The sequence below is a fragment of the Halyomorpha halys genome, unplaced genomic scaffold, assembly GCF_000696795.3.
Source record: "Halyomorpha halys isolate HHAL.00 unplaced genomic scaffold, Hhal_1.1 Scaffold466.1, whole genome shotgun sequence".
In the NCBI taxonomy this organism is placed as follows: Eukaryota; Metazoa; Arthropoda; class Insecta; order Hemiptera; family Pentatomidae; genus Halyomorpha; species Halyomorpha halys.
Window position 1 is genome coordinate 618,028 of NW_027112770.1, and position 24,143 is coordinate 642,170.

At 30.8% G+C, this 24,143-nt stretch overlaps 1 protein-coding gene across 1 annotated transcript in view; it reads left to right on the top strand.

Annotated features, from left to right (window-relative positions):
• pum (pumilio) overlaps positions 1 to 24,143 on the top strand; it is a gene marked incomplete in the record, with an annotated part of 221,757 nt that overhangs the window by 179,866 nt on the left and 17,748 nt on the right. Inside the window, 1 exon segment of the mRNA XM_014424361.3 lies at positions 22,814 to 23,027. Within this exon segment, the coding sequence (XP_014279847.3) occupies positions 22,814 to 23,027 (214 nt within the window).

A 24,143-nucleotide genomic window follows, 5' to 3' on the forward strand; every position in this document is an offset into this window, starting at 1 on the left:
TATTGGTAACCGTAATAACCACTGATCAGTGTTTGCCTATTCTTTCGTTACGGTGTGTAAATTTTTCTTGACTTACCTACATTTCAAAATTATAGGAAATACGTATGTAATTGAAATATACTTTGTACTTTTGATATGTTTTTAAACTGAATGAATTTTAATATATTTTAGGACTCGATGACAAGTTAGTAAATATCGGAGGAAGGCTGCGCCTGCTATATAAGCCGACATCACAGAGTGGCCTTGCGGGTTTGCATACCTCCACCATTCTAGTCACCTCGTTCGCTTTAATTAAACCACCCCACGGTCCTTTGTTGCCTATATTGTTACTTTATTTTTTGTTGTGTTAAATCGATAAAAGGGGATATGTGACATCGAGTCTATAAATTTGTTAATATAAATCCATTCCCTTAAGTTTTTTTTCCTTTCAATATAGTATTTTAAAAATGATGGGTCTAGAACTAAAATTTACATTCTCTTTTTCAGCAAATTTTATAGTAAACTCAAAAAATCTGAAATTGATAAAACAATGTTTTTAAAGTTAAATTTTTTAATTGAATATTAAAAAAAACTTTTTTATTGAATTCGAGATCTAGAGATTTGGTATGCTTTCTATAAAATCTATTTTTTTTTTTTTTTTTTAATAATTTATTTATTGTTATTTACAACTGTATACACATATATACAACAAGTAAATTTGCTGTAGGTGACATAGTGACATGATAAAAATATGTGGAGAATCCACCCACTGATAGAACTCCAATAACATTTATAGAGGAGAAGATCTCGAGGCCATCTATAAAATCTATTAAAATGGCAAATATCGTGATAACGAATTTTATTATTATCGTTATGCTAAAATTCTACTCATGTACATTTTTTATGAACATCATTCTATGCTATTTTAAGTTTTTTTTAATATCATAATTTATAGTAAATTTATTTTTCGAATTATGTACACACTTTTTTAGAAGATGAAAGTTTATTAAAAGTATATCTTTAAATGTTTCCATTATTTTATTTGAAAGCTTTAGATAGATTTTTTTAACGTTTTTGTGTTTATATGTGTGTGCATTTACTTATTACATACCTTACGGGTTAGTATAGATGAATGAGGAGTATTCCATCAAAATCTAATATAATAACTTAGAAAATTATTTTGACATTATTATGTGTAATGAAAATTAAATTTTTATTGATTCTGTTGAATTGTAACATTTATTAGATGGGATTATTTTTAATTTTGAAATAAACTAAACTTTTTGTTAAATAAAAAAAAAGATAATATATTTATTTTTAATAGAATCCACTTCATATGCACCGATCCTCAATTTCCTTAACTATTGATGTTATATCTTTCTTGAGAATCTTAAGGTTCAGTTAATATCAATACATTTATACAAAACGATAAACTTTTAGGGACGTTTCGAAATTTTATTGTTGTCAGTTTCATTCTCTACTAAAGGAAAATAATAAAGGTTTTTAAATATAAAATTTACCTTAAATAATTATTAAATGCTAATTTTATAAACATATAAACACTTATCATGCATATTAAAAATATATTGATATTACAGTATATATTAACTTGTATCCCAATATTCTTGTATATAAAATATGCCTGAAGTGGACTGTGTTCCTACTAGCTTTGGTACAGTCCGTCTGTCTACGGTATTTTCGAAACACGTCCATTTCAAAATAAAACCAAAAGTGTTTTTACTATTCAAGCAAAGCAGTTATATGCATTTTAGAAAAATTAAATTCAACTATTTATCATTACTTTTTATTTTAGTGGAAAAGTTAATTTCCAAATTGTAAAAACTACGACATTTGTTACATAGAGAAGAGTGTTAAAAAGTGTTTTCACTGTTTTTGTATTCAAATCCAATTCAAAGTGTTCCATAAAGTCATGTAACATTTTCATTCATTCATGTCTCCAATTATGTAAGGATTTTTTTTTCCCATGAATATGAGAACAGTAAAATATCATAAGATACGTGACTTGTTTTTTAATGGTTAGGTTACCTAACCAATTTGACTTTACACTTGAAATTATATATATATTCGAATAAGTCTATACAATTTTTGCCGTTTTCCCTTTCTGGTGCTATACAATCCTGTTTGCTTAGAGTGGTATGAAAACCTAAAAGCGTAAGGAACAAATATTGTTATAGAGTAGAAGGTAGGGAATCTGCTAAGTAAACAAAGCTCAGCCTCGCCCGGCTAATTCAAACATAGCCATGAATTCAACTTAACAATAAAACATTTTGCTGAATTTTATGTTTATTTAAATGAAAGACGTATTGTACTAACAAGGTATTCTGATTATATGTATAATTTACAGCTCCTCTAGTTCTAATTTAAATTCCTTCCTAAAAGGATTTCGTGTGCTGTTTTACAGAAATGAAAACTAATTTTCAATATTAACTAATTTTAGGTCATGTATATTTTAGTTGTTTTTTAAAACTATTTCATGTGAAAATATATTCTAATTTTGATCTTTCTGTTCCAGGTGAGTCGGAGCCAAAAACAATAATCGTAAGCACCTAGAGTTGAGGTTAGTTCTATTTCAGTGGTTTATGTTTCCCTGAATATATTTAGGATGAGGAATTTAAACGAGTAAGCAGTTCCAATTTCTACTTTTCTAAAAAAAAAAATAAACTAATAAACTTCAGATTTGAGCTCGTTCTAAATCATTATTATTAGTTGTGAAACCGTTTTAGTGGCGTATCTAGTATTTATTAAACAGGTAGGGTTTTGCTAAATTTCTATTATTATGTTTATAGCATAATTAAAATTTAAAATACGAAACTGATTTTCCTTGAAACTTGAATTTATCGACACGGATTTTTAGAGTTGCAATCATAATTTTTTTTCATACACATTTTATGTTATTCCTAGAATTTTTTTTTAGATAAATTTTGTATGGATTAGCTACATTATCGCGCGCTAAAGAGAGAGGTCTAAGAAAGTTTATGAGATACAGGAACGGGTCTGGAAACAAGCCGTATTTGTATTAATTATTTTAGACGTTATTATCTCCTTAAAGATTTAATTATTTAAGACGTTATTATCTCCTTAAAGTTTTAACTTAACATCAATAAGTACTCGTTATTTGTAAATATTTTAAAGTATGATATAAATTGGGTGGGGAGGAGAGTCGCGGGTCCGACTCTATTTCTTGTTTTTGCGAATTAAAACGTAACTCGATATAATTTATTTTTCTCCAAATTCTGCTTATTTATTGATCAGGGTGGGTAATTTGGTGAGAGCCAATATTTAGTTTAATTATTTTTGCCAAGATAAAAGTCGTCATTATTATTTTTTTGTTTTATTTTTATTTCATTTATTTTTATTATTATTTCACATGTTTAGTAGTATACAATTTATGATATAATAAAAAATATTAAAATTACCGTTACTCAACTTATCGCGAAGAGCTGAGAGAACTATAGCCTCGAAGTAGGTGGCCTGAGCGGGTATCAGCTGTAATTAGACTACAGATGGATGGTTGATGGTTGTTGGCCATAACCAGATTAGAAAAGATAGTCCTGCAAATGGATTGGCTAATCACATTACCTTCCCTCTAGTAATTAATCTCCCTTCTACCTTGTTTTTACCGCCGTCGGCTCGGAACCTTATCGTTTAGTTTATAGCCCTAAGTAGTTAGATTAGAATAATCTTGCATCTTAGTATGGCAATTTTATAGCAATAAATAATGTTGCTAATTCTTTTATCTCTATATCTACTTCACCCAGTCCCAAGTTTTTAAAAATCGAAATAAGAACCCTTAGTTATTTCGAACACTTACTTTTTTAATATAACCTAATTGTAAAATAAGTGAAATAAAAAAAAACTTCCGTGAATCACCAAAATTTATAATTTTTTTCTATCTATCCGATGATCTTAAATACCTTGTAATCTTACTTACATAATAAGAACTAATTATTAAAAAAAAGTTATCGTAATTATTTACCTCGAAAATATATATTTCGATCGATTTAAACAAAATTACTTATTTTGAACTAAATAAAAATCTCACATATTTTTTAAAAGAGACGTTTCGGAATGTTCTATACCCATTTTCAAACGGTTATATACAATAAATTTAATTATTTCCCTGAGAGCAAACAAAAAAAATTATATGATTCAAAAGTAAATTTATTTGCGCCTAACTGAAACAGAAAATATGTTTTTTGTTTTTTTTTTCTTTATAGTAGTTTTTAATATTTTCCTATAGAAACCCGTTTACTGACTCCAAAACTATACCGCCGCTCTTAGTTAGGTGTAAAGTGTATCACCCACCCCGTTTCCTACATATCAATTGCACTATCTCGTGTAATTATTACCTAAATATTTAAGATTTAAGTACTGACAAGTTCTGAGGCTTAAAAGAGATGAAAATTAGAAATTTGGCAAAAAGATCAAAATTCATTAAGGATAATATAACTAAATATAGTAGCCTATATCTCTGGAAATGTTTCAGATGCTCATTTTTTACGCAGTTGTAATGTCTGCTTAGTCCTAAACATAAGCAAATGCGGTGAGAAACTCAAGTGACAATTTTCCAATTTATTTTTCCTGAAACTAATTTACTTTTTTTATTTTTTGTAAGGAATGCTGGTTGGACATAGCAGATATTTAGTATTTTTAGTGAAGGAACCTACATTTGTTGATATATAGTTGAAGAAAAATACAGCATACACTCGATAAAGAGGGAGGTTTGGAATTTCTAGTGCGATATTAACCATATGTTGTTATCTTGTACACCCTCCAGTGCCCCTCCAGCTCGTTTTTCAGCATCAGTCAACTCCAGCTCTTGGTAGACTGGATGACTTAACTTAGCCAAGTGGATTTTAGTGATCATTTCGGTATAGTGTTATTTTGAACTGTTTTGATGTATTATTTATGATCTTATTTAAGACCTTACTGCTATTGATACAGTATAAACAATGTGAAGGGGGGAAGGGTCTCCTTGGGTTGGGTAGTTTTACAATATATCTTGTAGGAAAAATCTTTTGAGGTCGAAAAATAGTTTACTCATTCAGGTGTCATATACGTAGACGGTAAAGTTTAGATCTTTTTCTACCTCGGTCGTTAAACCCACTCTTATCTTTACTCCCTTGCAAAGGTATTAATTATATTATTGTACTAACCTCCTATGAATCATTAAATTATTAGTTTGTAGAAGTATTTATAGAATAAATAGTACAAGAACATCCTCTTTTACCCCTGACAAAATTTGAAAATACTAAATAATAGCCTGCTAAATTTTGTGAGAATTGAGATTAGTTCTCATCAACACATTACCGCAATACTTTACAGAAATAATAATAATCAATAAGAAAATAAAATTTTAGGTATTTTTTTTTTTTTAATTTTTTGTGTTTCTGTATATATGTTTATTTATTTTCATGATATTCCCTTATATAGTAGTACTTATTATTTCAACTTTATATTGTTGAACAATAGAAATGTTAACGCGATTTTTCTGCAAAAAAACTTTCGTAATGGATAAGATTATGCCAAATATTAAAATTTTTATTGGGTGAAAATATAAAAAATATATACACACATACTACTTCAAGTGTTTTAAATTGGTAGTTTTTTTAAATAATTTTAGTTGATTATCCTTGTCAAACCGTAACATGATAGGAATTAACGTTAAACAATTTGGCCGTTATGTTTAGAGCAATCGAAACCGCAAGGTCAGAGGATTGCTATTGGCTGTTATAAAGGAGTGTTGGACGAAGATAATTCCATCCCTGAGCGGAAGACAGGACCCACTCTCAGTCTTAAAAGATATATCAGAAAAGTCCTTTCTTCTCGCTCTTCTTTCTTTTAGTAGTTTTTAGCAGGCTCCCTTGGGGATTGTTCCCACCAATCCCCACCCCCTAATAATTTAAAATATGGGGGCTATTTTTGTGATTTAAAGCCCCTAAGTCCAAACCTGGAGAAGACAGTCTTTCATTTCTCTGGGATGTAAAAACTTTTCGACCCTATTGATGGCTGTAGCATAAATATTTATAACAATCTTGAGCTTTCTTATCCTCTTCAATCCTTACACTTCTACGGTTAATTTATCGTTAATAATTGATTCACGGAGAGTAATATTAAATAATTCACTATACAAACATATATTCGGTGTTGTATAAAAAGTATCAGATTTTTATATTTATTTTTATCGAGTATTTTTTTAAATGGAATTGATGCTGATTAACTTAGCTATATGAAACACTCATCAGTAATGTACCAGGTTTTTAAACATATAGTTAGGCAATGTAGATTTTTCATTAAAACACCAGTAACAAGAACAAAATATATTCTTACGAAAATGGTTGGATTCGTCATTTTTTCACTTACTATATACTAAGTATAAGGAATATATTATACGGGGAAGTATTGTCAGCGTAAAATATTTCGAATTCACGTTTTGTGGTCCCCTGAGTCCATATAACCAAGTCTCCCAAAATGATCTCTCGGTGTGTATGTGAACAGCCTAGTCCAAAAATTAATTCGTACAAAATTAAATTTCATGTTTAGGGCAGGTTTATGACGGGATGTTACAACTTTTTCAATAAAATCGACTTATAAAATATTATATGAATATTGATAAAATATTAAACAATTTTATGAATAACTAAGGAAGAAATGATTAGAGACATCGGATTCGAACGGGAAAAATCTATAACGCCCGATCTTACCCGATTACATACGGCTTGGTTAATTTTTATTAAACTGTTGTATTCTTGGAAGGAATACAATTTTTTATTCGTTATTCTCACCTCGAGAAACCCTAAAACTCGATTTTTTAGAGACGTAGAAAAATTGAAATTTTTCGTACATAATTGTTACCTTTCCTAGTCTGTGTCTGGAATTACAAAAATGTCAAAAACTTTAACACGAGCCCACGAATCTACATAAAACTTGGGGATTTATCTGAGGTAGTAAGTGAAACTTATGCCATGCGCTTACCGCACCTGATGATTATTTTAAACCTATATTTCTAATGATATATCTATGATATTACATCCTCAGGTATCACAAGTAGATATATATTAGATAGAAATATTTTAAATATTAAAAATAATATCTCACTTGATATACAAGAACTATGGTAAATAGTTTCTTTTAAACATTATTGGTTATGAAGGGGTGGATGGGGAAATCTGTTGTTACCAACACCGATTTCTTACAATATTTATTCTTCGTCTATCATGTTGCCTTAATATCCTTTGTGTCGCTGACAGGCTGGTAAACTGATATCAGAGCCTCTATATTTTAGACATCAGTTTCCATCAGGTCTCTGCCATTGTGGTGAATATCCCCTAGATTTTCCTGAAGTAGTACCGTATCGAAAATTATTTGACTAATGCGATCCATTTTTTCCCTGTTATTTCCATTTCGTTTTTGTTTTTTCATTTCATTATTCTTTGTCTTTCTATTATCCTTTAAGGTGTAGATTTTTTAGTATAGATTATTTATACTGTTCTACGACGTATCAATTTTTTTTTTTTAAATGTGAATTTTATTTTCATTCGTTTAATTTTATGTTAGTTTAGTGGAGAAATTCATTTACTACAAAAATGTGAATCTCCGTTTAACCTTCTCTGGAAATTTAAATGAACCTATTTTATTCCCTAAGACACAATATAGTAAAGTAATGTATAAATGTGTGTGTATATATATTTAGATTGTTGAGAGTATTTAATGTATGATTTTAGAGATTAAGTGAACGGTATAGATTCAGAACGTTATCTAATGTATGATTAAAATGTGAATGAAGTCATTAGAATTTTTATGTCCCCAGAAATCGGTACATTAAATATTTTTGTTAGCTAAGAAAGTGAATTCGGTTGTTGCGAACAAAGAGCCGAAAGTTATCGCTGTGATAGATGGAATCCTGCTACTACCAGTCGGTCGGAGTATTGTTGCAACTGAATGGTCCGTTTATACCAACCTATAGCCTGTCTCCTTTGAACAATACAACGTTAATCTAATTCAGTCTAAAGGGAGAAGGGGATGGGTCAGGAGGACTAAACTCGGCCCCCTGGAAGCTGATGAACCATTGAAATCGCCTCCTCTAGGGACTGTAGTCATATTGATACATGCATAGTTGAAAGTGTTTCGAGGAAGTCATTTCATTAACTGAGTTTTATCTACGTTATCCTTATCAAAATCTTATACAATATTGCATGTTGTAAAAAGGGGGTTAGGGGATAATCCTAATTAATTAATATTAAAATTGACTACGCCTATCTTATTATGTTTTCTTTACGTCTATTAGAAAATACCTGAAAAGCAATTCTAAAATAGTCATTCTATATAACATAAAATAAAAAAAAAAATATTAATCAATAATAATATACATGAAGAAAAAAATACCGATTTTGAGAATACAATTTATGGTTATTATATTGCAAGAAAAATAAAATACAGTTTTTACGTTTATATATTTAGTATAGAAAGAGGAAGGATATGTAGTTTTAAACGATGTGTTGTTGTTGAGAACTAGAGATAGTTTTTGAGTACATATATAGGCTAGCTACTTTTGAGTACATATATAGGCTAGCTACTTTTGAGTACATATATAGGCTAGCTACTTTTGAGTACATATATAGGCTAGCTACTTTTGAGTACGTATATAGGCTTTTTTATGTTTCAAATTAAAATAATTTATTTTTTAATGATAATGTTTTGCGTGATTCTAAAAATGCATGAATTCTGTATTAATTGAAGCCAAGCCGTAAAGATGAAAAATAATTTTTTTTTTATGGTGTTAAATAAATTGTTTGATAATGAATTGTAATGTCGTTTCAAATTTTTTATGTTAACTTTTTTTTCTTGAGGTTTATGTTTTGTTTGTCTGTATTTATCTTTGAGTATTTAATGCCATTTATTATCAATAGGTATTCTATTATTTGGTAAAAATATGATTTCTATACCTAGTGGTTTTTGGGTTTTGAGAGATAATATAGGGAATTGTTGGATTTTACGAGAATACAAATGTTTTTCCCATCTCTGTCAAATGTCATGGGTGAGATGTATGAGTGGCGGGGTTTCCACTCTTTAGCATTCCAGAGTAGTGAGTGTTGAAATAATAATTTGACAAGTGTAATAGAAGGTAGTATGTTCAATTAGTATTTTAGTAGTATGGCTCAACCTATTATAGCAAAAAGGCAAATGGCAAACCTAAAGAAAATTAAAAATTGGGCGATCAAAGAGGCTGAAAATCAAGACATGGCGAGTATTATTACTATAAATTAAAATGAAATTATAATGTTTTAAACTGTTAAATAAATAGAATTTGTTTTAAAAAGATGCTTAGATTCTAATCTCAAGACCTTGAAATTTGATGTCTCCTTCTGCGACACATCCAATTCAATTCTCTTTTTTGTTTGGATTCCAACGCTACTAAAATAGACCAGTATTTTTAGATAAGATTTATTTATATTTTCTGAAATAATTGCGTCTGACCATATATTGTAATTGGAGGATTTTTTTATAGCTGTTGTAATTATATAATTTTGAATCGATTTATTTAAAACAAATTGTCTCAAAATTAATTGTATTAAAATTTCTTAGATCTTGAAATTTTTCATCATATACCTTTTTAGTTATGGCATCCGTAAATTTTAACTAATGCATTAATGGAAAGATTTATTCTTCCGTAATTATCGGGTATATGTGTCTTCAACAAAAATCTTCCAGAATTGAGGTATTATTTTAATCATACACTCTTTTCAATAGTTGTTTTGTGTTGATAAACATCTCTCGAAGCTAATTTATTTTAATTTGATTAAAAATAAACAATTATATTTGTTTTCGCAACAGTTTTTGGCATAAAAAGTTAGACATTGAATCTTCTTCAGGCAAAAGAGTAGTTGTTTACCTCATATATCATTAATTTAAATATTACGTCCCGATGGAGAATTTTCCTTTAATGGCCAATAAAACCAAACAAAGACCGCCTTGATTGCTAAGATCTTTCTCAAAAGAACTCGGCTTAAGTGAATCTTTAAAATGACAACCAATTTAAATTCTTCTCTTGTTCTCAGCTCTTATTTTTCATATTTTAAGTCCCTACTACTTGATTAAAATATGACTTACAGTAGCATAAAGATCTTTCCATCAAAGTCAATGTATCTACGTTTGTAATTTTATTATTTAAAAATTTTTATAGTAGTATTTCATGTAGATAAGTTACATGTTCTTAGAAAATGTTGTTTCGCAATATCTATTTGACCAGGGAAAATTAAAATTTTGAAGTAAACTTAATAAGTTTTAGATGTAGAATTTCAATTAGTTTAAAAAGCTTAGATTTTGAAATGATTTTACATATTAATTCCTCAAATCCTTTAATTTTTTATTTCGTTTTCAAAATATTTAATTTACACACTATACTACTATAACCCCTACCTCATATAACCCTTGCAAACAACTCACTCCGTGAATGTCGTTTGTACGCTGCTATGTTCAGACCCTGTGGACACCTAGTGTATTAAAGGCGGGATGAAAGGAAATAGATATACGGATGGTTGGTCTTGGAAGGTCTTTGAATGATATGAGCATCTTGAAAGCGAAGACTGATGGTCTCTACTACACCTCTTCACTATATTATAGGAGACAGATATTTACTATATGTCCATCTTATATATAGCATTCTCTGTATTGTCAAGGTTGATCATTTAATTAATGACTTAATGCTGATGCTGCCTGACGTTAGGCCATGGTTTTACTATCGTCATTGTTATAAGCGTTCTGAATTTTAACCAACTTGAAACTATTTGACTTTTATATGTAATGTTTAATATTATTATTTACTAATTTTTATGTTAATATTAGAAAAAGTGCGCCAAAGTGACCTTAATTGTTTTCTTAAATAATACCCATAATGTATAAAGTTAATGGTAAAGTTAATCTAAAAAGCAAAAGTTATCTAAAAATTTAGTTCTAAATTTGCCAACTAGTTACCTGAAAGGGATCTCGGTGTAAAGTTTTATAATTTGTAGAATAATATATATATATATATATATATTTATTTTATTTATTTTTTATCACGTATCGGCCACTAAGGACCACGCCAATATCAATGGTTAGGCTTCTTCGGGAGTCTTGATTTTCTTTCTTCCTATCGCAGTTTCATGATCCTCGACTGCCTTTCTTTTCTTTCTTCGGACCACTTCGTACCCCTTTTTTTTCCTCTTCCAATATTGGTGAGATTTTTCAATGTTTTCCAATACGTATCTCTATCTAGACAGGTATCTGAAATTTTATGTCTCTTTAATTCCTCTCTCATTTGCCTCGTGTATCCTACCATGTTTTTGTAGATTTATATTTTCATCCCTTTTTTGTTTATAACTTGAAAAATATATTCGAATTATTTGTATTATATTAATTTTACAATACATTGATGAATAGTAAATTAACTACAATTTCGATCCTAATGATATTTTTATTTTAAATTGGGAGGAGTTAAAATTACTAGATGTAGTTCGGTTTATCGTGGATTAAAAAGAAGAATCGGTAGAAACATTTAGAGAAGTCTTGAAAATGGCTCATTTATGTTTTTTGTGGTCCTTACTACGAATTTCAACAGTGATCTCAATTATTCCCGCTTAAAATATATATATTAAAAATAATTCAACTGTATTGACTATAATTTTATTTAATTTATTTCTAAGAAATATTCTTTTATACCCTTGGTAAAGTAAAAAAGTAATCAATTAATAATTATTTACAGTATTTATTATGATTATATTTCAATTTTAGTTTATAAACAAACCAGTTGCGTAAGATGAACACAGTCAGGATAGAATTATTTTAAACGTTCTAATTGTGAGATTAATTTTTTTTATCATTTATTTAACAATGAACTGAAGATACTCATCGTAGATTAAATGTGCCTGAATTAATGAAATTTTTATTATTTGCTTATATTAGTTACATTATTTGCTACTTTAGTAGATTTTTTGTTTGAAAAATTGAATTTAAAAAAACATCCGGCACTCATGAGCTTGGTTTTTTTATATTTTCGTTAAGTAGATTAGTTTTTTAATTGTTTGAAGGCGAATTATTGTTTAATTTGTAAACATTTTATTTTATATTTAAGCTCTAAATATTTTGGAATAGAAACTTTCACTCATGGTATTTATAAAAATGATATAATTTTTTTTATAATAAAAATTCGATTTTGTTATCAAATCACATTTCTACCAATTATGCATCTATTTATTTAACCTCTGATGATTCCTTATTTCCCCTGAAGATATGATAGTACCGGTTGCGATAGGTTAATTAATTATGAATTGCAGATATCCACTCCCTCCTTCGTGTAATTAATTTTTAGATTACGATATCTGGTCTAAAGATCGCTTAGCGTTCCTTACTCCTCCGAATCGAGATTGTTATCAGCAGGCTTCTCTCTCTGCTTCTATTTCGCTAGCTCTAATTGCGCTGAATTGTTGATGAGGAGTGGTGGAATTCATTGTCCTTCAATTATTGCATTCAGACTTTTATTGTTTTTCCAAATTTTATAGTGTAATTATATATGTAATATTCGTTTAATAGTTGAGGATTATCGCCCTTCGTTTTAAACTTACATCCTGGCTTTGTATATCCTTGTACACTGGACTGTTGCCTAGCATTAAGACTTAAGAATTTTATTCAATTTTAAAAATGTACATTATAGTAGTTTTTTCTATGAAGTCAGATTATTTCTTGACAAGTCGTTTCCTTTTTTTTCAGATTTTAAATACATTTAAACGTAGAAAAAATATATAAATATTAGTCGTATGAATCGGTTTAGTAAAGCTGATAAATCATGTTTTACCTAGATGTATGGCTAAAAATAATAGTAAGTTATGCTTCTATGTGTTCTACGGGTCAGTTCTCAAGTACGTTATCAATCATGGTTGAGTATTATGTTATGGGTATGTATAGTTGCTTGCCGCCATGAATGTCTATAGCGAAGCACGTGTTGGCATTATCTTAGGGCAGATTGTTTCATCGGATGTGTCTTGTCCGGGGGGTAATATGGGCCACGTCAATACCAAACTCCTGTCAATATCAACTTGTCTTTTGATTTATCGATAATATGTCATTTTTGTGATGAGGGTTTCCTTTTTTATTTAAAAAAAAAATTATTAATTTGAATTTATTAATAAAATGGTATATGTATGATTCATCTAGTAAAAACACTGTTTTAAATAAATAAACTTAACGGAAGACTCTTTTATATAAATTTTATTACGGTTCATCGTGCTATATATACTGTGTGTTCTAGACAATATTTGAGTTGTAATATATTCCATAACTTATATAAAACTGTTTTGCTTTTCACGTCAAATTAGATGTTTTCAGTCTTCCTCAACATCGAAGAGGTTTTATTGTAAGTTGAAGTTAACAGTTCTGAGCTGGCGAACCTCCCGCCTACTCCGTTCTAACGCAACTCCTATTTCTATGTACTGTCAATTAAGCTCATATGTGGATGTCACTTTTTTGTTTTTATTTTTAAGGAGGAGGAAAGAAATATATGAATGTTCAAATGGTTAAAATTCATGTTAAAGAACGAATTACATCTGGCTAAAGGGTGTATAAATGTTAATATGAAGTCAATTTTAATTGATATACAATTTTAAATTCTTAATTTGATTTTCAGTTAAAACTCAAACGATCGAATTGAAGGAAAATCTGTTTTATTTTGTGCTATCGAATTTTTGATGTATTGAATACTCCATCCACCACCGTCATAACATGACATAATGTAAATATTGCTGTTCATTCCTACCAACAAAGATAGCAACTGTATATTGATGTTCTGGAATTCAATGACAACATTCCTCTAATAAAACTGATTGTGACTGGACCTGGAGGGGGAGAAAGTTACAAGTTTGTTTTAGTGTAGGGCAGCGAACTTGCTTGTGACAGAACTACAAAACCCTCCACCATGAACTGAGACTGATGCTAGAACATGGGCTGCATCTAAATGAGATCTCATCTAGCTTTGTATTGAATTTATTTTGTTGACTTGCTATAAAAGGCTACTTTGGGCTCATGTTCATTATTTCCATGTTATTTATTTTTGCGTTGTATTCCAACTGCATTAGGTTGCTGCTATATATACAGAATTCTATAGCTAGCCAAACAATTATTTTTTAACACTTGTTATAGTACAATTTAAATTAATATATAATTCACCGACCACGGTGAAATTACCAAATTTATGATTATTTTTCCTCTTTTATATTTGCTCTTTCTTGATCCAATACGTTTTTTTTTTTTAAATATAAATTTATCTACAAAATAAATTGTTAAAATTTTAAATATAGTCATGATATACATAAAAATCCAATTTAGATTCACACATCAGTAATATTTTATTATTATTTAAAACACTACAAACATTTCCTAGGAAGTAAATAAATTAAAACAGAAGTGATAAATGTAAAGCTTAATAATCTTCAGCTGTTGGCATTTGATGGCTGTGGATGATTCTCAGAGTCAAGGACTACATTTTCTCAAGCTGAACAGTTCACACTTTCGTATTTTTCTAGTATATTTAGTGAAATATTATCATTGTTAATGTTCTTTAAGTTCTCTTCTCCATTTCTTGGAAAAAACAAAACTAACAATGTTAAAGTTTGTTTTTAAGTTATTTCATGATTTATTTTAATATATATTTGATTTGGGGTGAGTTATTTAGTTAGTGGTTACTTAACATGGTTAGTGTTTGCTGGATCGAGGTTCTTTCCCCAAGCCATTGAGCAGAGTGGATGCGATACCCGTTTGTTCTTTAATCCCTCCGAGCCACTGCAATCCCTCAGCCTGAATAGATCCTTGGCATTAAGGAATTAAGGAGATGGCCGAGCTTTTATGTTTCGTTTGTACAAAGACTTAGCTCCTCTGCCACGGGTCTCTTGTAAGTTTTTCCGGCTTAAAATATTTCGGCTCATCCTTTGTCGAGATTTAACTAAACTTAAAAGTTGGTCCCTAGTGATCCTAAGTAGATAAAAGAGACTCAATGGGGAGCGATTAATTCTTCCCCCTTTGTCCTCCCATCCCGTCGACTATAATTCCTCTACCTCCTTGGATGATGAACAGTGGAGTATTTATCCTAGCATCTTCTTGTCAAGAAATAATTTATCGTGTAATGTAATTTAGTTCTATCTACGGTCTTTTGTGATATTGTTGTTTTCTTCTTAATTGAACACTGGTCTCCAACTGTTGGGGTATGATGTGACTAAGATCTCTATCCGTTGCTATTTCATAACTCAAATCATTTAGTTATATTATATTTACCTCAAAGTTCTTCAAGTACTCTTCGAAGCAAATTGGTCTAAAACAAAGTTAGCATTTGAATTGGAGATATGAAAGTGTTTTATAATTAGCAATATGTTATTTTCCAAGAATAAACCTCATGACGTTTTTGGTAGCCTGCTATATTGATAAATGCTCAACTTAGAACTTGAGTTAGCTTCCTTTTCAAGAGCTTAACAAGATCATCATGCATCATTAGGCCCCATTGTGGCCTCGAGGATTTGCCGTTGTAGGATAAGCATATATGTCGTATCCTCGATAGTTTCCTAGATTTTAAAAGGTTTTGTCATTTTTAAATTTGTGGAAAGGGCCGGTATGAACGTAGCTGAAATTATTGGTAAAGCTTGCCGAAGCGAAGTGTGGTAATTGGATTGGCAGGATGCTGTTAGAGCCTATAAAGCTAAGTGGTTTTATAAATGATTTACAGCTATTACTTTGAAGGGTGGAATCTTGGATGACGAAAGACTTTATTGATCAATTGTTTCATTTGAAGCAAGTCAATTAGAACAATCGGATTGTTGGATGCATGCCGGCTTATTGCCGTTGCTCTTTCGGAACTTCTTTATCGATGTGATGTGGGTTCTCGACTTCCAGTTATTCCCCTTTGTTATTATCCATTCTGTGTATACGGCTGGTTAAACAGCGTTGTGGGCTTCTGGTTTTCATCAATTTCTAATAAGAATTTATTCATCTTAGTGATTAGATTTCACAAATAGAATTTTAAATTGGAACCATCTCTTGGTAACTTCATTATGGTCGTTAAATATTTTAATCGAACTGAGAATAATCCAATTAAATTCCATCTAAACTATATAATAATAATTATCTTTGAAAAATATCTGCTTCCAATTAATCCATTTTAAATGTCTTATTGGTTATAATGTTAATTTAATGGTTCTCGATGTAGAATGGTTTTTTTTTTCTTTCATAACCCTTTCCGTGATCTAATTCCCTCGTAGTATATACTAGAATTCTTCGCATCAATGGACCCTATCGAGATCAAAGTAGTAATAAATGTTTCACCTTTGATTAGCTTCGGAATCAGTTCATTGTCCCGTATAACAACTTTATACCTCCCGCAACGTTCTAACATCCATTTCATTTGCTGGATTATTGTAAATTAAACGGTAAGTTCCAAACTTCAATTCAGCAAAAAGCAGGCGTAGTTAACATGAAATAAGGCAGTTCTAAAAAATGATTGCGTTGCCAACTGTTGTTCCACAACCTTACTCACTATTCACTCATGAAAGGTTAATTCTTTATCTTTTGTTTCACAGTTCGTCCCAATGAAAGGAGCATTTCTTACTTTAATTGCATTTTTGCCAATTAATAATCAATCTCATAATAACAATTTTCATCTAATTCATACACTTAAACATAATACGATAATTTATATGAAATAAAAAACAGTGCAAAAAATAAACTTAACCTACCAATATATTAAATTTGTGGTCGTGACGAGATAACTTTAACTTTAGCTTTGAATTTCAGAATCAAGACAAAAATATTATGAATTTAATTATTGATTTAAGAAAAGTACTTTAAAACGTACTAGCATCAGAAAAAAAAAAAATCTGTTAAGCCTTTTTACAAAAGAAAAATACTAAAAATGTACTCTGAAATAACAAGAAGAATATATATATATTTCTTTTCACTCAAGTTCAAGACTTATTGATTAATTACTCCACTAAAAGAAATACATTCGTTAACAATAAGCTCATCGGTTGTGACATGGTGCTAAAAATGTCCAGCTGCTTTATTTCGTGGTTTCTACTTCTTTTTTTTTTTCAACTTCACTCCTTATTTTAATTTTCTCAATCTCTAATTTATTATTATTGTTAAAATCCATGTTCAAGAATGAATTTGAAATTACGTTTTTTTATAGCCTGTAATGATTTAGCTTTAACCTTCTGAAGCATTTGGCTCAGACGTGCACTTCCTCGCCCAGTGACATTGGAATAGCGTTGTTACACTAGCATTGTGGCCCAATGAAATGGCCAGCGATAGTAGGAGCCTGGTGAATAAGTGATGGCCTACCGGACAGGAGGACCCAGCATCTCCGGATATAATTAAATTTTGATCCTGGGCTTCCATCAGCCTCGTGGAATATTAAACAACCTGAAAAGACTTCGGTTGACAGTCTCGTTGATTTCGCGTTTGTTCATATCCCATCCAGGCTCAGTATTAATATTTAGCCAGTTGCCGCTCCCAAACTTTTCCTTGTGTGCTAATAGTAGCTATTAATTGTGAGTGCCTTCCATGAGGGACGTAGGTGGGATATGTAGGTAGGTAGCTTCAAATCTCCCTCTTTTCCTACCTTATGTGTTCCTAAAAATATTAAAATTAATCCAACTCCTTCGTGAATCGATTATTTCTTTTGTGTTATTTAATACATTTCGTTTCTAAAAGAGAAAAGTCCGTTTTCATTTGGTCAAATGTATAGAGGTTTAGAAGGCATTACAACTAATATATGTAAAAAAGATTATCTGACCAGAGTTGGTTTTTAAACATGAGTTGAAAACTTAACTTATTATTAATAAACGGTTACTTGTGTAAGGATAACTTACATATTCTCAATAAATTAAAACTCACTGAGATCAGTATCAGACGTGATGACAATAAAAAGGCGCCGTAGTACTTATAAATTACACTGTAATTACGAAGATCCCTGTACTTTCTGACTGACTCCGATGAATTTTGTGCAATGTCTCTCTCGATTCGTAATAAATAAAATGGTTTTGTTGGCCATAATTAGGCATTTGTCTGTCAGGATTCGTGAAACGCACAATTAAACGATGTACTTCCAGTCCCCCCTCTCCTTTCTCAGTACTCCCTTCAGTGACCAATCGAATTTACAAATTTTTTTGGTTATCCATCAGAATTACCCCGACACGATCAATCACAACACTTATTTTTGGTTTTATTCTCAATCCGACTGACCGTCCTCCTTCTACCGCTCTTGCCAGTGGAAAATAACCTCAAAATACTGCGACTCTCAAGCAACAACACGTATAACCTATCTTCTTTAAACAAAGATTGTAAGAAGCTAGTGTGTTCGTCAATTCAATTGGTTAAATGTTACTAAGATTCTATTTTTATTAGTTAAAGTCAGTATTGTTTCATTCAGTATTGATTCGTGAGGTGGCTGTGTTGTAATTGTATTGTACTTGAGGTACGCTACCAACTTGTCATAGCTGTCGATCTCCTTGCATGACACTGTGGAGAGAGGGAGGGGAGTTGAGTGGTAGAACATCATGTGATCGTTTAGGGAGCCGCTCTTCTCTTCACGGGTTGTTGCGCCGACATGTCATGACATGAGATTAGCCTCTTTCCCGCCACTATGGAAATTATTGCTTAGAATGATATATCTCCCCATCGATCCTTGTCTTGAGATGACTGTAGAAAAAGGAGAAATATATTTCAACTCCACTCGCTTCTTTTAAAGGACATCACTGTACCTTAAAGTTTGTTTTTTATTCTTCGATTAGGCAATATAAACTAACACTCTAGGTTATCGTCCGTAGAGGTTGGTTTTCGCTCATGACAGCGGCGTGGATGTACTTAGAGTGGGACGTAGTGTGGGTAGTTTAGGTGCATTCCATTTGGACATAAAATTCTAGAGGGGCCTAGAATTTCTTCTAGTTTTCTCAGTTTATTGAATCCAATAAAAATAATCCTTGAATAAAAGTAATAGCACAAATTAAAATTTTGATTAGTAATTTCAACGACTTGATGAACCTCTGTAAATTGTAATATAATGGTCCGAAATTACAATTACTAGTGGATCAAAAGTAATTGTAAATACTAATTACAATCAAATGTAATTGCAATTACGGTTTGCTCTACGCTGCCTTTGGATGCCCGAATAAGCCCCCCTGTAGTATCCTGGCAACATATGAAAATAGTCAGTGTTGAAAAAAACTTAGCCTATAATCTATTAAGTATTACTGTTACATTAAGGTTTATGGTACCTCTGTAATTTTCAGTAAAATTAGTTTTATAATTTGGACAGAAATTCCATCATACTGATATATCTATTTTATATTCAACCCTGGTTGAGAACAGTACCGCTATTAGAAAATTAGTCATATTTTTCTGTGAGTTTGCGTTCCGTGCTATTGACAAAAACATGAATAAAGATATTTTTTTATTTTTTGGTACTTGGTCGTAAAACATAGTTATTGAAAAAATCAAAAATTTCAGAACGTCAAAATGTTTATTACAAGGTTTTACATTTAATTTGGAGTCTCGGAAATGTAATACCAATATTATTCTTTTAAAAATGTACATTTCCTAAAATAATTTTCGTCAATCTGTGAAATGTTCCCTAAAGAATCCTCTAAAGCCAAAAAGTTCAATTTACAATAATTGTGAGATAGGATGTTTTACGACCGAGTGCCTCTATTCTGTTCTATCGATACTATTGAAAGACGGGTTCCATCGCTGAGTAGTTCGGCGTAATAGAAAGTTATTATTAAACAATAGAATTCTTTCTTGTACGCTCGTACCCCTGGCCCAGATAAGCTAATAGCTAGTCCTTTCGTTTATAGAGTGTGCTGTACATCAATTATAGACTTGTTTATATCGATTTTATCTTAGTGTAGTGGATGGAGAAGTACAGCTTTGGGAGATGGGTGCGGAGGCGTCGGTGTGGGAAGCAAGGAACCCACCAAGGACACTTCTTATTTCTGTACTCTATTATATAGGACTGTTCATCCGGAACTCAAGAGTAATGATCATGGTATCGATGGCAACTACTGCCAAATAAGTACTTGGACCATTTTCTACACTAACGAAACCCAGTACTGTAAAAAAATATTGTAGAACCTTTAAATAATGTCTTTATTATTATCGAAATCATATGTTTCCGATCAGGCCATCCTCATTTAAGAATGATTGGCTAAAAGATGCCCCTTGCTTCCTGTACAGAACAGGAACAGGTGTAAAATGGATGGCTTCCATCAGTCGTACAAAGTCAAAACTGAATTACCACTAATACATTTTATAAATTGGATAATTTCCTTGATGTTTTGTTAAGTGACAAAAGTAATATCTTCAAAATTTTGGCCAGTGTGAGGAGAAATATTGAGCAAAAAAAAAAAAAAAAAAAGGTATTTAAAATTTTGTTGAAGAGGGAGTCGACCAAAATTCTTCACACTGTCTACAACTTGTACTACAATGGTTTCATAACACGTCACAAGTCTCCTTAACTATTTCACTGGATGAAAATTTCAATTCCTCAAAGCTGTTTCCAGATGCTAGGAATACTCAGTGTTTCAGTGGGCGATATAGCTGCCCTCATCCTATATTGTGTTTTTCAATCAGTGGTCGAATCATATTCAATAGTTTCTTAAACACCTCTTCATTTACCCTGAGCAATTTTTTATGAAGTGTAGATTCCAGACTCAGTTCACGAAGAAGGTTACGATGACCATGGGTCGGTCGATTGTTCAACCAATTCCTGACCCAGACACATTCTTTTCTTACGATAATTATTTAAAGTATCCATTTTTAGAGTGCTACTAATGGGTAGTTTCTCTACATGCTTCTACCATACCATCGTGATTTCCTCAAATTTACTTGATGTATTTTATGTACAGTTGTAATTATCAATAAATAAATTTTTAAAAAAAGTATCCATTTACGCGGGCACAATGCGACAACGATACTTGTAACCTCCGGGTAAGCCCTGTGTAAAGCGACGTAATGGCTGAGTACAACGTCAGGCGCCGTCTTTTCATCGCGAAAACTTTCATCGACTGAAATGTGCAAATAGTGTGAGGGGTCTATGACCATCCAATATTGTTACCAATATGATGGCCTCTTCAAATTCATGTGACGTGTTCCCTGTTGTCTTAACTGGGTCATTCCCAAATCATTCAAAATCCGATGAGGAAAAAAAACAACGAAATATTCTAGTAGGAACTAGCATAAGTTTTAGATTTTCTGGACATGAAAACCCCTTTTGTTTAATGCCAGGCGAGTTGTGCATGTTCAAATTCGTTTTTCTTCAATTTCTAGTGTTACTTTGCGTCATTAGTAGTCAGTAGCAGTTAGTTGCTGTGGACCACCGTTGAGTAAAATAATTTTTGATATTTACTTTTACCGGTACTGAAAGTAATACAATGAACAACATCGAGTAATCGTGTTTCTACAACAAATTTTCATCACCTATGCTTTCTCTACATAACTTGGCAAAGTAAGTTAATTGTGTGCTTCTTATTTCTATTCAATAAACAAATCTTTAAGACAATTTTATTCACGATTTTAGGTCACGCGAGGTACGTTACCTTCATTTCTCAATTTTTATTTAGGTATTCTAATAAGCTATTTTTATTTTGAGCTAATTTTAGTGGAAATATAGAACTAGTTTAAACAAATTGATTTATAGTAAATAATTACATTTAATTAATAAATCTTATATAAAAATTAATTATACGAAATGTTTAAAACTTTGAACTTCTTTAAGGAATAAGCTAATAACAAAAAAATAATTTTATATTTTAAGATTTATTCTAAATATGGAATTAATTTTATATTTTTTAATATGTAGTCATCCAGTCTTTCAATTCATCAGCATACTGCCAATCATGTCTCTTAGTAAGAAAAAAAATGAACTTTAAAAAATAAAGGATTAAGCAGTTGTTTTGAAATAGCTTGAAGTCCATCCATATAGTGACAGAAAATGGGGGACAATTAGAAAGCTGGCATTCCATAGCCTGGATTCCTTTCTACTATTGTCTATTTTCTGAATTATCTTCTTTAGCTTATATTATAATGGTATTTTACTAGCCTCTGAGAAATATTATGATAATCGAACCTAGTAAAGAGTAAGAGTGATATTTGATGTTCAGTAAAAATTAATACATAAATAAATGTATTTTACATTATTTTTCAGAAAAGCCAGTCGTTCACTCTCAATTCATATCTATGTTTCTAGATTTTGTAGAGAACCTAATTTTCTACTTGAGAAAAGAAATATCATTCTTCAGTTTTTATTCCCTTTAAATTAATTGTGATTTTTTTACTTATTACTTTTCTACAAAGTTGTTGTATAGATTATAGTTTGATTATTAAAAAAAAAAATTTTTTTGAAAAATCTTAACATCTTATATTTTATATCTTTCTGAATCAAAAATAAATTTGTGTGAATAAGAAAGATAAATTAAATTACCTATTTTAAATGAAATCTGGAAGGAAAACTTATTTGTTTAAATAATTTAGAACTTTTAAGTTCAGAATACACTATCCACCGCTTATTGCTACAATACGTTTATGTAAATATTCATTTATTAATGTTATTTAATTTTTATACTGCTTATTCCTCAATTATCACTAGTAAATCTTCTTTATATGTCTACGAATACACTGTTGAAGTATAGATAAAATTAAATAATTAAGTGATCCCTATTAATGTTAAGAATTTTGTTTTTATCCTCGCTGTTATATACAATGTTTTATAATTTTTCTAACGTGAGACTAATATCTGTTTCAGCAACTATTCCGAGGCCAGCAGCAATCTACTGTGGCGGGCGCTGCAGCAGCTGCAGCCCAGCAACAGCTGCAATTAGTTCAACAGCAGCAATATCTTGCCGCAACACAACAACAACAATTAGCAGCAGGATTAGCTGCCGCTCCAGCCGCTGCGACTTTCCCACCACACGCACCACCCTATATAGTCAATCCTCAGGAACCCTACATCATTGCAGGTTAGCTATTTCAAACTAAAAAGTAATGAGTAAGGGATAGTCAAAAATGTTTCTTATTTATTGAAATTAGTGTTTTGTTTTTTATTTAAAACACTGTCTTATAAATATATTCAACAGGCTTCAATCTTGAAGATTTTAGTAAATTTTTAAATTTTGTGACAAGTCCTCGTGCGTTAGATTGGAAAGATTGTAGTCATTTGATGTGAGTCTGTTTAGTTATTCCTTAAATTTGTAGTGCATATGTCCAAACAGGTTTTAGTAATTATGTGTATATGCTTGATTTTGGTCTTGTTTTGAATTTGGAGTAGTGAGCATAATAGGTTTAGTGACTGACATTTTTCTTAATATGTGGTCCTCATGTCATTCTATCAAATGTTTGTCTAAGGTATCGCATTGTTTGTTTGCAGGATGGGTGAGTTGTTGTATATTGTTTATGTATGAGGGTTTGTATCGCTTGTTCTTCAATTCATCTTTAATTATGCTTGTGACATTTAATCACAATCCTTTGGCTTCTGTCCTCAGGAATTTAATATATGTGAAAGTTAGCATCTTTCACACTTCTTAGGCTAACATTTAATTTTCTGTATGTTTCAGGTGTGTCTGGGTATACGTTAACACCTTTCAATGTTGATTTGATCATGAATTTTTTTCGGTCTGGATTTTCCTTCTAAAAATGAAATCAGAGCGGAATAATTCTTTACACTTTTAATAGAAAGTGGAATTTTGAACTGACCTGGTTGTTTGTTCATTATTATCTGTAATTTTGTTCAGAACATTGAAAACGTTAAATGTTTTTATACCTGGCTGTCGTTTCTGGCTTTTAGTTCTTGTTCCGTTGGCCATGATCTTTTATGGTCATTAACTTGTTCCCCAGGTACCAACATTGTCACTATTTACACCTTCTGAGTCCATACTCTCCATCCACAATGGTTCACCCATAGCTGGAGGTATACCCACTTTTGCTTACATCTTAATTTCCAGCTCTCCTGTTAGATTCCAAAATTCCAGCTTTCCAGTTAGCAACACTTTTCAAGAGAATAATCTGTGGAGCAGTATAAAATAACCTTTACCAACTAACACTTTACTATATGTTTTATCAAAATTTTGAAATCGCTA